The 14993-nt window shown below is 31.3% G+C and overlaps 1 protein-coding gene across 3 annotated transcripts; it reads right to left on the bottom strand.

Moving 5' to 3' along the window:
* Positions 1 to 3273: 3273 nt before the first annotated feature.
* Positions 3274 to 12827, bottom strand: LOC125067602 (ribose-phosphate pyrophosphokinase 2-like). Of its 3 annotated transcripts, none has more exons than XM_047676260.1 (7): positions 12684 to 12827; positions 12358 to 12501; positions 11314 to 12250; positions 11019 to 11226; positions 9789 to 10124; positions 8891 to 9661; positions 7150 to 7643 (listed from the first exon to the last, which is right to left on the bottom strand). In XM_047676260.1, the coding sequence occupies exons 2-7, from the start codon at positions 12431 to 12433 to the stop codon at positions 7281 to 7283; spliced, it is 2691 nt and encodes an 896-aa protein (XP_047532216.1). In that variant the 5' UTR covers positions 12434 to 12501; positions 12684 to 12827; the 3' UTR covers positions 7150 to 7280. The 3 variants fall into 3 exon arrangements, with proteins under 3 accessions (XP_047532218.1, XP_047532216.1, XP_047532217.1); XM_047676261.1 differs by having other exon boundaries at positions 12692 to 12788; XM_047676262.1 differs by lacking the exons at positions 7150 to 7643; positions 8891 to 9661; positions 11019 to 11226; ... (1 more) ...; positions 12358 to 12501; positions 12684 to 12827 and adding an exon at positions 3274 to 5109 and having other exon boundaries at positions 10037 to 10091.
* Between the last annotated feature and the right edge of the window lie 2166 nt (positions 12828 to 14993).

Genomic DNA, 14993 nt, shown 5'->3' with positions numbered 1-14993 from the left:
GTCATCAAATTTTATATTTTGACATTTGTCATTTAGGTAGGTATTTATTTAATTATTTTCTTATCTCTAGCGTCAAGCCGTAGACTATAGAGTATAGAAGTATCTTACATGTGGTACCCGCCTTTCATATTGTGATTTATAGATTTTATGAACAGAATGATATGGGAATAGCACCTTTTGAAAGCAAATGTTTAAATTTCTTTCTCTAATTCCGTTTTACTATACTTGGATGTTAATGGATTCCTTTAAATTGCCCCCTTAATCTCCAGCAGGGTTATTTAAGTTTTATAAATTTTGAACGACACTTTTTATACTCAAAGATACATTTCCCATACACTCTGAGTCCTGAGATAATGATTAATGATATTATGGAGAGGTGTTGCAGAGCTATCGATAGTACTATCGATAGTATCGATACTATTCTATTCTATATTATTGTATTGTATTGAATTTCTCGATAAAGTTCCTTGAATCGAGGCTCTGATTTATAATTACATATTGTTTTTTTTTTTACGTATAGTCATACGTACGTACGTTACGTATAGTTATCGAAAAATCATTGCTCATTGTGAAGACCGTATGACATCCGTACTAGTGAACGGGTTCAACGAGAGCATAAAGTGTAACCGACTGTCGGTCGACGAAGCCCTCATGAACCACTTCGGAGCCATAATAATGGCGGCACCACTGTTCGGAGCTAACGAGGTGGATATCAACAACCTCATCGGAGATATCAACCAATTGCCTTATATCGACAGAGAAAATCAGTTCGAAATGAGGTTTTGCTGGCCAAGCCTGACAGCAAACATTACCCGTGAGTTATCCTGTACGCACCGAATCACGACGTCCCATACGCCATTAGCGAGGTCTACCGTCAGAGCGGTCTCAAGCTATGCTGGGGCACCCTTGAATTTGGTGCCTTTTGGTAGATATTTACTACCATGTACAAATAATTTGCTTATGGCCAGGCCTTCAGTATAGATTCAAATAAACGGTAATTTTCATATATTCGTAGGATTCTGATTGGTTGTACAATCTTATGGCTATTTTAAATAGCAGTCAACGTGAACACAAACGTGTGAAGGAAATTGTTGGTTCTTTGGGGTCCTCTCAGGATGGGGGCCCTGGGCACGTTGTCCCATGTGCCCTTTAGTAAAGACAGTAATGTCTACCGTAGCATTTACTCTAAAAGCACCATCGTCCACTCCCACAAAATGGAGAGATTCACCGACGCCAACATACCATCCGATCAACCAAAACCCTATATTTGGTCCATACGCAGGAAGAAAAGTAACTCCTGATGGACCAGGGATACGGAAAAGGTGAAAAGTCAGGCGTCACGACTATCTACGAATTTCAGGGACAGACTTACGGTGACGTTATCAGAATCGAGGAATTCGAAGAATGTGAGGCTCTGTATTCACGAAAGTGTTCTTCACGCAGTTGTGGCAATCACTAGACACACTAACACTTGTGTCTATTACACGGATGACGGTGACGACACCATCGGCAGATTCATCGGCCGAGCGGTGGGTGCCTCAGAAAATATTGTCCTAGAGCAAGATATCTATACACAAACGCGACATCAATACGCTGCAGAGTCGCCGAGGCTCTATACTTCCTGATCGAGCGCGGAGCAAGGCCCACTGGATTGCAGTAAAGCTTTTTAAACTTAAGAATACTATAACAAAGTGTAAAAATGACTTTTTCAAATTGTGTGAATCAAAAACATGAGACCAAATGTATATATAGATATATATAAACACTCATAACAATAAAAAAAAAATAGCTGTTTTCCATAAAAACTTTCCCTTTTTATTGTAATTTTATAATGTATAATAAAAAAACATATATTTAAGTATATAAAGTCAGTGTGGGCCACGTCTTCCATGAAGACGACAAGTTCGAAATCCAGCGAAGATCTGCTGTTGTTTAGTAATAAGATAAAACATAAACTGTAATAAAATAAAATGTTATAAAAATGCACGGACAACTTGTGAGCCCTGGAGGGATGTTACTAATTAATAAAAATAAAAAACGTTTACACTGTTGGCTGTCGTTCATTTGTCTGGTCTGACTTAAATCTTGAATCTTTTAAAAATCATGTCTAATATATAAATAAGTAAAAATCAATAAGGAAAAATTGTTACGCTTATTATGTGTTTGGGTTGGTAAGATTTAATGATGTCCAAAAAAACTCCACAAGTAACGTAAGCCATTTTTATAACTGGTATGTAGATGCAGTGAAATATACGTATTTAGTTTAATTCATAATATATGTATAATGTTTGTTAAAAGAATTGAATTTGTTACGCAATAAATTATTTATGGACCTCCATTCCTTTGTTGTCTCAGGGTCTTCAGACCTCTTATTCCGGCCCTGAATATAAATCAATCAAGTCAACCATGTTTTGTTAATTAGATTTTTGTCAAATTATAGATGTTGTAGTAATGAAGTTGAATCATATGAATAAAACAATAAATGACAAATTTGAAGATATACCGCGGAGGCACTTTAATCTAATGGCATGATAGAAAAATATCAAAACGATTACAAACCCTAAAAAAGTTAGGAATATATCAAATAATTTTAAAGTAGTAAAATTGACTATATCTAAAGCTCATTGTCTTTGATTAGGTAAGCAAGACATAATATATTTAATGGCGATAATACTATAAAAAAGTGGTTTCGAAGTGTTCTTGGAAACCTCTTTTTTGTTATTATATATAACGACCTCAGTTTTAAATAAATGGGTTAGCTTTAATTACTAATAGTAATAAAATTGGAATTTTCATATTGAAGTAAAGAGTATTAAGGTAAGTTAATTCACTTACTTTTAAAATTTGTAAAGGTTGCCAGACTTGAAGCTGCTCTCACATATCTCAGTGGCAGAAGTGGGTATTATTGGTGCCGGTACCCCCGCTTAAGAATACTCCTAAGAATACTTAAGAATAATGTAAATGCGTTATTGACTAACGGCTTAAAATATTTACTTCTTATAACTTACTACTTACTAACTTAAACTTCCTATAGCCTAAATTATATATATCTATTTAAGTTTTTTTATGCAATAATATTAAGTAACTATTTTAAGTTCGACTACGGATCAAAATATAAATAATAGCAATATCGTAGCGTCAAAGATTTAACGTTACACGAATCACCTAGCGATGTGAAAGTCGCAGGTTTTATCAAACTCAACCCTTGGGCTGTAGTTATCCTCATCCCTGAGCATCATGTTAAATCAAAAGAAAAATAAAACGGTTCAATAATATGTTTTTGAAAACAGATTTTTTTATTATATGTATAAAGGCACAGTACAAGGACCTTATATTTTGTACTGTGGACTAATATATAAAAAAGGAATTAAAATCCAACCTAAATATTTAATCAAATTTTAATATGTTGTTTATATCAAAGACTCGTTGAAACGGTAAGTTACCTAGCTTTAAGATCTATCAAGGCAAACATAAAATAAATACAGTTTGAACATGATAAAATTTATGTATATATAATATACGTACTATAGAATATATACAACTACTATACAACAAATATATTGAAATTAATTACAATTTACTTCCAGACGATCTTTGATGAAAGGGTTGTTGTACTGATAGCTATGATTATACATTAAGTAACTATATATTATATAAATATACGAACTTAAATTTGGATATATTATATTGTTTGTTTTCAGTAATATATATGACGTACCCTTTATATTTAAAGTTGTTTGTTTCCATATATGAATAAACCAAGTTCATTGTGATCTTACGTGCATACGCAACCCTCTATCTGCTCTTGACGTATTGATTTACAACCTATTCTTAGTTTGTTTACTTTCCCGTTGTTTTGGCGTCATTAGATAATTTATAATAATAACGAACATAATCGCGAGCAGATTTCCTCGGTTGAATTAAGTGTTGCGTAATGATTAATGAATGAAATTAATGTTTTAATTAATAACAAAATGTATTTGTTCATTAAAAAATATCATTGAATCATACGAAATGTATTTAGAATGTCAAAAAGCTAGAAGCTTATAAATAATTAAGCTTCTAATTCTAGTTAGGAGCAGTTAGTTATTTTTATTTAAAATTAATATGGGACGTTTGTAAAAAGATATGAAACCGACTCCGCGTAATGGGTTCTTCGTATAGCCTCTGCTAGCATCACTGATATGTCCATCGTCTGTAATTTAGGACACAGTTTCATATTTTTATCTTGAGGTATCGTATTTGTTACCACCAAAGCTTCCAAGCATGAATTGTTTATTTTGTCAATAGCGTTACCAGCAAGAACACCGTGAGTCAATATAGCGTAAATTTTACTCGCACCAGCTTCGCGTAACTTTTCAGCTCCTTTGACTATGGTATCACAAGTATCAGCCATATCATCAACCATAATAGCCGTTCTATTTCTTACGTCACCCACCAAAACAGTTGAATCTACGTCGTTCGCTCTTTGTCTTTCTTTATGAATGATAGCAAAGTCGATATCAAGTCTATCTGCTATTGATGTCATACGCTTTACACCACCAGCGTCAGGTGAAACCATAACGCTGCTTTTCCATTCTGGAATATTATCTTTGATCCACTTGGTGATAGCTGGCTCTGCGTATAAGTTGTCAACAGGAATGTTAAAGAAACCTTGAATTTGAAATGCGTGTAAGTCTATTGTAATAACATGATCAGCACCAGCAACTGATATAAGATTAGCTAGAAGTTTAGCTGTGATCGGGGCACGACTTTTTTCTTTCTTGTCTTGCCTTGAGTACGGGAAACATGGAATAACTGCTGTTACTCGGGAAGCCGATGCGATTTTACAAGCGTTAATCATAATCAGGAGTTCCATAAGGTTATCATTAATTTCACCGCAACCACTTTGCACGATGTACACATCTTCGCCCCGGACGGATTCACCAATTTCAACATTCGTTTCCTTGTTACTGAACTTTTTAGTGGTAGCTCTGCTTAAATCTAAACCAAGTCGCGAGACGATTCTTTTCGCTAAATCTGGATGCGAACTTCCAGTAAATACTTTGATGTTTGGCATTCTGGGAGTTTGTTCTGTGGTCTTCGTTTCTTTTTGTTTCTGTTTCAAGTCTACTGGATTTCCGTTATTTACGTCTGATGTCATTAGCCTGACTGATGCAAGTAAAGTATGCCGAAACTAGTGATCGCGATAGTATATGAACTGTTATTTGCCGCAAACAGATTTATCAAAGTTCAAGATGAGGTCGAATCATATCTCAGCATCCCCGCAATGGAATACTGTTTGTTATCAACAAGTGAATAACGATATAGACAAACAAAATTACATCATATTCAATATTTATATAACAAGCTAAAATTATCGTTACTAATTACTTTTACTTTTAATCGCAATCGTTTCTTGTTTGTTAGCAAATCGAAATAAGCAATTTATATTTTTTAGACTTTGTTACTTCTAAAGGTTAACTTTACTAACTATTAACTTATATTTCTATCTCATTAAAAATGTTTCCATTAAACTATAAGTATGTTAAAATAATGTTACAATTCCACAGTGTGTTCTTAAACAGCTCTATGTAAATGCAACTGAACCAAGAAGGATATTAAATATTCAGTGTTAATTTAATTTGTATTTATAAATTACAGGCATATATTTTATGTCGAATTAATTAACTTTAAGTGTTACGTTGTAAAATAAATGTATTTATAGATAGTGAGCTTTCTGATTATACGTTAAAAAACGTCAATAAGGTAAAATTATTAGACTTTATTAACGTTTTTTATATTTAATATATAGGATATATATTAACATAATTATTGTTTTTGAACATTTAAAAATATTTAATTTTAAAATTGTGTTCATGTATTGCATTTTACTTACAAATGCTTTTGCAATTAGAGGTATGATCCGTTTGAGGAATTGCTTTACTTTGTCGTTGATTTTTGGTGGGACGTCGTGCAAGTCCGTCTGGGTAGGTACCACAAACCATTCGTTTTCTACCGCAAGACGGAAATACCTATTGTTGTGTTGTGTTTACAAGGAACATTAGATGTAAGTTCCCACGGTTGTGGCGCAGTGATGGTTGATATATCTTATAGTGCCAATTTATATGGGTGCTGTGGACTACTTGCCATCACGTGATCTATTTGCTCCTTACATATAAGAAATTAATTACATTAACAGCCTGTAAATTTCCCACTGCTAGGCTAAGGACTCCTCTCCCTCCTCTCTCACGCTGCTCCAATGCTGGGTGTTAGATACTTATGTGGCGGAATATCGTTTTAATTAGACACATGCAGGTTTCCTCACGATGTTTTCCTTCACCGCGGAGCACGAGATGAATTAAAAACACAAATTAAGCCCATGCAAATTCAGTGGTGCTTGCCTGGGTTTGAATCCGAAATCATCGGTTATGATGCACGAGTTCTAACCACTGGGCCATCTCGGCTCTAAGAAATTACGATTAACAATAATATAATTTATGTTGTTGTTACGTATTACACGTGTAGACTCGTAACATGAGGAATGGTCAGACTAAGTTATATGCGAGCGATGAACACAGTTATTTACATTCTTATATTTAACTAAAAATAACTAAGAGATGTTATTCGTATATATATATATTCTAATATATATTTTACTTAAAAGCACACATTTACTCCTGCTGTCTTTTGTTATTTTAATTTGATGTTGTGTATAAATATGAGTGAAATATGATTATTATAAAATCGTTAATTCTGAGAAATCGGAATCTGTGCCCTTATTCCGAAATCGAATCTTATTTTTATTTTTATGGAGTAATTAATTGCTTTTTAAAAAAAATAAAAGCGTAATATATTAGTTACTGTGTGTACTTTTATGACCTTTTGAGACTCTGTCAATAATTATAATTAATTATTTATTACTAAAATTTAATTATAACCGTGTGGGCGAAATGAATTTATATTGTCATCTAATTCATTTGGATAGTTGAAAAAGCTTAGAAGCATCTTCATATAATATAATAACATAATTATTTTTTTTATGAGTATAATATTATTTGTGGAAATCTAAAATTTCCATATTACCATATTTGAGTTTAACATAATTTTGCCTTTCAATAAATGAGTGGACGACATGCGTGCTTTGATTGGGAAGTGAATAAAGCAAAACCAACTCAAAACAGTTTAATAAATAAAATAAATAAACGATATCATTGCATATTTTATAATAAAATAAAATTTATATTTAAAACATTTGTGCAACAACCACAATGTACTAAAATAGTATATGTAATCGGTTATTATAGCAAATCTATGACAATCTCGCTATCATTTTCTAAAACACACAAATCAACAAATTTTCTGACCTCTCTATAGTTATCGTAATTATTAAACTCCTCATACAAACCATAGACAGTAAAATATTCAAAATCGTAAGCCCACGTTCCGGTGTTGATATCACAAATGGGATCGAAGTCGTTACCTTCTGCTGTTATTGTTATATTTTTTTCGTTTGCCTCAAAGAATAATGACATTTCAGGCGTAACATAAAGCTTTCCAGACGCTTGACAATTTTCAGTATAATTAGTTTTTATACATTCCAAAGCAATTATTGCTGAGAATGGAATCATTAAACGCGTTTCTTCTGCTGTTAATCGAGCTTCCTGAAATTTAAAATTGGCGTAATTGCAATCACACTGGTATTATAGTATATTTGATTTGAAAATCAAACGAAACTTATTTTATACTGGTAGTATAAGATAAGTTTCGTTTGATTTTCCAAATGGATCCATTAGTAACTTCATATTTTCAATTAGGACATATGTCATAGAGTACGTTAATACATTACACATTTTTTAAGATATAGCTTAATACATCTAGAGACGAAATTGTATGTCGAGATGCTTCCAAATATCTGAGGCATATTATTATATAAACAAGAATCTTAATATTTAAAAAAAAAATCATAAGAAAAGATTGAATCAAAATATGCTTTATATCAGTATGCTCATTTCTTGGTTAAGCTTAAGTCAAGCTACCACCGGTTCAAATTGTTGAGTTTATTGAGAGGAACAAGCAAAAATCTTATTAGTTACAATTTAATAAAAATAATTTAATCAAAACCATTTCCAAGTAATAAACATATAGATACTCATGTAATTTAATTCAGCTATCAAGTACGACATTCTACGAATATTTACAACAAGCGCTTCTATCATTTATATTATCCAATACAGTATAACATACTTTATTTGTATTTTTTTATTTAAAATAAGTTTTAAATTAAGCTATATATTATAACAAATGTACTATGTTCTGCGGAATTTTATTAACGAGTCGAATAGTAGATCCAGATTTAGCACATCCTTCCTGAGGCAGGGTCCTCGCGAAGGATGTACTAAATTGTCAAGTAGAAAATTTGATTTAACATGTTTATCTTTACTTCTCGTGTTTGTACAATATTTGTCGCTGTTGTTACCGAAATCATTGATGTTGATATACTAGATATAACTGTAAATATATTGTGACACATAAGTATTCGTATTTCAACAAAAAAACATTCCGAAAAGAGAGTAGTTGTTAGATTACATATATTTTAAGATCAGATGGATGAATTTTCAGAGTGAGAAGCGAGTTATAATTTGGTTTTGGAACTGTCAAACTATGCTGGACGCCATTATAAATGAAGTTAATTTGTGAGATGCTAATTTTACAGACGTGAGAATCAGAGTGGCTTTAAACTCAGGTGTCTTTATCCTTAACACAGGAGAAGCAGCGATCAACAGTATAAGAAGGATTTCAGTTTTATTATATATATAAATCAGCTTAGTACGTGACAAAACATAACCATGTACAATGTACATGTACATGGTATATTATTATATTTATGAAAAAAAATAAGTTATCTTACCTTTTGATAAATTAATATTGATCCACCTCTGATTAAAGTTAAAAAATCCGCTTCTGTTGTTGATATGGTAACCGGATCTCCTTCATTTCCTTCTAACTTAAGGCCGCCCCAAAGTTCATACCACGTTCCGGGAGGCAACCAGACATGAACATGACTTTGGAAAGGTTGCAAATTGGGAACAATGAGCAAGTTTTCTCCAACGCTAAATTGTGAATTAATATCATGAAGCGCTGCTGATGATGGAAATTGGTAGAACATAGGTCGAAGTAGGGGTCCTTCTTGAAGTGTGGTGTAAAAATAAGGCAATAAACCTAATCTCCGATTTAATGCCTGCGTAATTATGGCTTTATGGGTACCATTAAAGGCTAAGGGGTGTCTTGGAATATCTTTTGAATGAATTTTTAATAAAGGAAAATATGTCGCTGCTAAGTACCATTTGACGCAAAGACTCGCCTGAGTTTCTGGGTCATAATTTTTGGTATCACCGCAGATCGGAGATGACCAAAGCCAGGATCCTGATATTCCTCCAATTGCAGTTGCAATTAGCTCTCTATGGAGATTGGTCCATGAAACATCAATATTTTGCCTATTTATTGCAAAGCGACCGTTCATCCATAAGCTACTAGAGGAAATGGGTGTATTGTTCGTTTTTTTACTAAAAGCGTTGGCAAAATTGTTTCCATATTTGATATGTTTGAATAAGTATAATTCGCTGCTATTGACAAGTGATAAGTTCCATTTTGGTGTATTTTCAAATGCATCTTCGAAATTCTGTAAATGGCAAAATTTTTGCATAAAATTCGCTTTATTCTCATTAGCATATAATTTATCCATACAACTAAAAAAGTAGCAAAAGGAAAATATTCATTAAATAATAATTAAAATTAAAAATACAAACCTTACTAAAATATGGTAAATATAAGTCTATGTCTTCAAAAGTCTTATTTGTGTGATCTAATGGCCAATTATTTTCCAAAATAATGCCATCTAATTCAGTATTATAAGCCCAAAGAATATCCATAAAATTTTCAGAATTCGCATCGTAACTTGGGTACAAGACCTCGTAGTCATTGATAATTCCTTTATATAACTCGGAATTTATTTGCGAACGATACATGATGTCATTAAATGTAGGTATAATTTTACAACTTTCTATAATTTCTTCTTCGCTTATTTCAAGATTTTCTGTTTCTTTAGACATTGTTTTATTAGTTTCTTCATTAATATACCGAATCTGAGGGGAATGGATATTTGATAAGTAATTTACCTTTTCTTTTTAATGCCCTAGTTCTTATTATCCATCGATTTATTTAAAAAAAAATATATATTTTTCTTAATTTTTTATACTATCATTTTGTTTAAAATACATTAGTAAGTTTTGTCTAATATCAATGTGATACCTTTTGAATACCTATCGGGATAATACTTTAACAAATCATAGTTCTTATAATTCATTTTTATTCAAATTATAAATCATATCTCTTAGGATATTAGACTTTGACGAGGGTAGCGATTGAGGCGGTCATTTATTTAAAAAATAAACTATTATTCTGTTACCAAGTACACCCTACAATATCTTTTGAAAATAATAATTTATTTTAGCTTTTGCGCTTGTCCAAGCTCATATACGGCAGGTACCCTATGTCCTTTTTTGTATTCCCTGTACGTGTAATCGAGTATACTAAATTTATTGAAGATCGTTTGAGTAGTTAAGATGTGAAAGCACGACAAACAAAAAAAACACTCACATTTTCCACGACTGGCATAGTTCGGGAGAAATGTATTAATTGAAAAAGGAGAAGTGCGCGTTGCAAGATTTCAGTTGGTATATTTATTTTATAACGTTCATTTATTCATTACTTTAAAGAACTGTCTAAATGTGAAATTATATTCAATAATGAAGTCAAAGTAGATTTTAGCGGTAATCTCATTATGGAACATAGATTGAAATTTGGTCCATGATTCTATATTTAAACTTACTGTCAAAATCAACATTTTAAATTTAGTCGTTTATCCATCAGTTTCACAACAAACGATTTTTCAGCAAGATACTTTAATTTATAATATTTATAGAATAGATAAAGATAAAAAATACTTTAACAATAACATTTTTACCGGAAATACTTACATAAGGTGATACGTGAGGTACAAATTTCTTATTAGCATTTCTAACTAAAGAAGCGCCAGCGTTCACACGATCGATGTTACTTATCTCGCTATTTTTACACTGGTTGCTGTTGAAGACTATGGGTTCATGTCCACAATGGCTGTCATATGGCATATTCCCGTTCGTGGCGTTCGAGATGAAACTAGACAGATCCATCTCAGGAAGTTCACTGAAAAAAGAAGTTGAAATAATGTAAGAGTAGGGAATTTAGGTCGCGAGTAATATTTATTATTAAATATTATGACTCTAATCTTACTTGCATATATGAATACCTAACATCCAATATTCTAATTGTTTGTTATGTCCTATTAATTTCATAACATCCTGCATAATCTTTTTGGGTTCCGGACCAGAAAACAAATGAAATTTGAAACCAAAATTTGTTATACTTCTTACAACAATTTGATTATCAGCTCTTATAGAAATTTCTGTAGGATCGCTCACATCAATTAAAAGACCATGAAAATTATCATTTAGTTTGGCATAAATTAATGGAATTGAACTAAAACTTCCGTCATTTTTGTATAACATTTTTGTAGTATTTGTTTTCAAGGGTATCTCTCCCAATCCGTACATAGACTCGTTTGTTAACTTAAATGCTATCTCCCAAATGTTATTAGATGCAATTAGAGGTCCTCTTGCCATATCAAAAATGGTTCCTTGCGTGGCATTCACTACTACATTAAGTTCTGGTGAAGATACTTCATACGAATATTCCGTGTTAAATGTTCTATTTCCGACAATTATGGAAATGTTTCTAGAATTGTAGAAAGTTAAAACCATGTGCGTAGTAGATTGTTCATTTATGGATAATTTAATTTCTGGTAAACTATTCTGAAACGAAAATGGTACTGTTGCTATCCTAGGTTGTAGGGCAGTGTATTCAGTCCAAGGCTGGTCCATTATATAGGAAAATCTTGATGGTATGCGATGGTAGCACATGTGTAAATTACGGTCGAAACAACAATGAGTGTGGCATTCTGATTCTGTCATAAATCCTACACCGCATGGCAGTCTTGCCTCTCTTGATATTACACAGGAACCAACAGAGTATCCATCTGATGGTGGGAGGCTTAAACTTGTGAAAAATATAAATCGATAGAGTACTATAGGTGATACTATAGTTAAAAGTAAAAAAACGATAGCGACTTTTAGTGGCCTGTTCAACAAAATGTTATGGTACCATTTTATTTCTGGAAAGAGAATGTTTTATATTACCTACAATAACATTTTCAATTTATAAGATATATATATATATATATATTTGTTATGATTGGCTTAATTATATTCTAAGTCTTACTTTTCACTTGTTGATACTGATAATTTAGCTCCATGTCATCCCACTCGTTTTGGGGTTCTTTAATATGCGGAATCATAATTAATAATATTTAAATACTTTGAAAATATGATGTAATAATATCACTGTCAGGCATCACTTGAAATTCTAAAAACACGGTAAAGAATTAATAACTATTTAATATTTTAGAACACGTTGTATATTTATATTGATAATATATTACTAATTGGTTTTATTAATTTAAACGAAGGTAGTCACAATCACAAGGAACATGCACATAAATTGATCATCATATTAAGAAAGTATTAATATAAAATAAAAGCACACACATAATTACGTTTATTGGTACACAAAACGCACTTATCACAACTATTTGATTTTTTTTTAAATAATACGAGGTTATTTTGCAGTAATGTTATTAATTATAACGCATCTATTGTTTTTCTTATCAATAAAATTATTCAACGTATTGACGTTCTGTGAATACCGATAATCAGTAAACAAATTCTGATTTAATTGTTAAGATAAAATGTTAAGATAAGATTAAAACTTCAATACGAAACGAACAGATAATGCGACTTAAAATGTATTTAAAGTGTGTCGGCATTTACTATCTTATTGTCGAAGGTATTGAATATCGAAGAAAATTCAAAGCAACTATCAAAATTGCAATTATAAATAAAACCAAGTATTAAATTGCTAATATAGTAACTTGAGGAATAAATGTATTTTAGTCAAACTCAAACTCAAATTCCTTTATTTAATATAGAAGTATTACACTTTCTTATTGATTGTCAAGTTAAACACTACCACCGGTTCGGAAAAAGAAAACATCCTGACCTGAGAAGAACCGGCGAAAGAAACTCAGCGGGACTTTTTTTTTACATCAAATTAATTATATACATAATTGTATATGAGTAGAAACAGCCAGGAGGCGATCGTTTCATTCCCAAGGTGTGCTATCAAACATAAACTCACTAATTGTATAGTAACCTTTCGCACACAAGCGTTCCTTAACAATTTTTTTAAATTTCGCAACAGTAAATATTGATTACTCATATTAATGCATGTTTTAGGGTAACACAGATAAATCTTGTTTTTTAATTAAAAAGCAACATCGTCAATAAATTGCAAAGAAAGCATATTGCTCTAAATAAATTACTAGGCGCTCGAATAAAAAAAAATCGACTTGTGCCAGTGGTAATATACGCAGGTTATAATCTAGGGTTCAGAGTTTCTTGTAGGCTGTATGTGCTTAGCGCGATTATACCGTTGCCATTTATTATTATTATTATTCTAATGCTGAGAAAACGATATTTATTTAATTATTATTATCGAAATTAATGTGTTAATTATTTTACTCTATATTTATAGGTTATAGGTTTTCTTTATTTAACTATTGCATTTTTCTTTATTCATTATCGTTTTATTACGGAGATCCCTTTGACGGTCTGATTAATCACCTGACATTTAACCGATTAACTTGCAACCACTTACCATAAGGTGGCTTATCGACCTGTACAACTTTAATTTTTTTATTTTTTATTATGAATATTATTTTACATTATACATTTTTAAACACACATTATACGTCAAATGACTTTTAATTTAAACGTGTGGCAAAAAGAGGGAGCTAGGCTACCGTAGCGTATATATAAAGTATAACACATCCTTCTTATGTACCTATTCTTAATGACCTTAAATTATTTCGGATTAGGTGGTACCAAATTAGTTTAAAGATAATATAGAAATATAATTAATATAGTATAGGTGTAAAAATATATGATAAAAAAACCGTTAATTAAAACAACCGGGCGTTGATTATGACGCTTATAATAAAATGGATATTGAGTCCTTATCAACGATTGCTCTCAAGGTATGCAAGCAAAAAACAGGTTAATATATACACATATAAACTCACGCAAATAGAAATCACCAAAAAATCTACCACCCAATACAATATTATAGCTAGTAATACAAACGCGTTTTTATTAGGATTAGAATTTATTCTATTCTCGATTTGATTTTAGGATTTAAAATCATAATAGTTTTAACTTTTTTTAAATAATGTTTAAAATTACCAATGCATGAGAAAAACATAAAACTCGGTAAGTAAATTTTAAAATAAATGTTCTTAATTGGATAGAAAGTTTGTTCAGCTGCCGGACTAATTGTTTAGTGTCAAGCTCTTTTCGTACAATTCTGTTACACAAATATTTGATTGAAGGTTTGAATTTATTTTTATTTTCGATAGAGTTATTAAGATTTTAATATTATTTATATCACTAACGGAGTCGTAGACTTGATTATTCAAAGTGTCTATACGGCACAGTTGGCTACGACGCTACGCAGAACGCACGTTTCATTTCGTAGCACTACATGCCGCTACGATGTTTTTATTATATCGTCATAGTTAAAAGTTGAATTTTGTTTCATATTTTAGATAAGTGTGTAATGAAAACGTTGTTGTAATTAGCTTTATGTACTAATATTAAAAATAAAAAAGTGAATGTGAAATGAAAAAAAATATGTGCTAAACACTTATAAATTAAAAAATAATCATAAATGAAATAATAGTGACACTCTGACATAACGTTTCTTTCATTTTTAATTGCTTGTTTAAAAAAAAGTATTAAACA

The sequence above is a fragment of the Vanessa atalanta genome, chromosome 12 (assembly GCF_905147765.1).
Source record: "Vanessa atalanta chromosome 12, ilVanAtal1.2, whole genome shotgun sequence".
Classification (NCBI taxonomy): Eukaryota; Metazoa; Arthropoda; class Insecta; order Lepidoptera; family Nymphalidae; genus Vanessa; species Vanessa atalanta.
The sequence above is the reverse complement of the archived record's forward strand: the minus strand, read 5'-3'. Positions and strand labels throughout refer to the sequence as shown.

Bases quoted from the DNA above. Each gene is read 5' to 3' on its own strand.
- LOC125067602 (XM_047676260.1), bottom strand. From the start codon at position 12,433: ATGATTCCGCATATTAAAGAACCCCAAAACGAGTGGGATGACATGGAG. The intron at 11,227-11,313 runs GTAAGATTAGAG...TTCTTTTTTCAG, and splicing joins TTAGGTATTCATATATGCAA to TGAACTTCCTGAGATGGATC. The intron at 7,644-8,890 runs GTAAGATAACTT...TTTAAATTTCAG, and splicing joins CAATATTAATTTATCAAAAG to GAAGCTCGATTAACAGCAGA.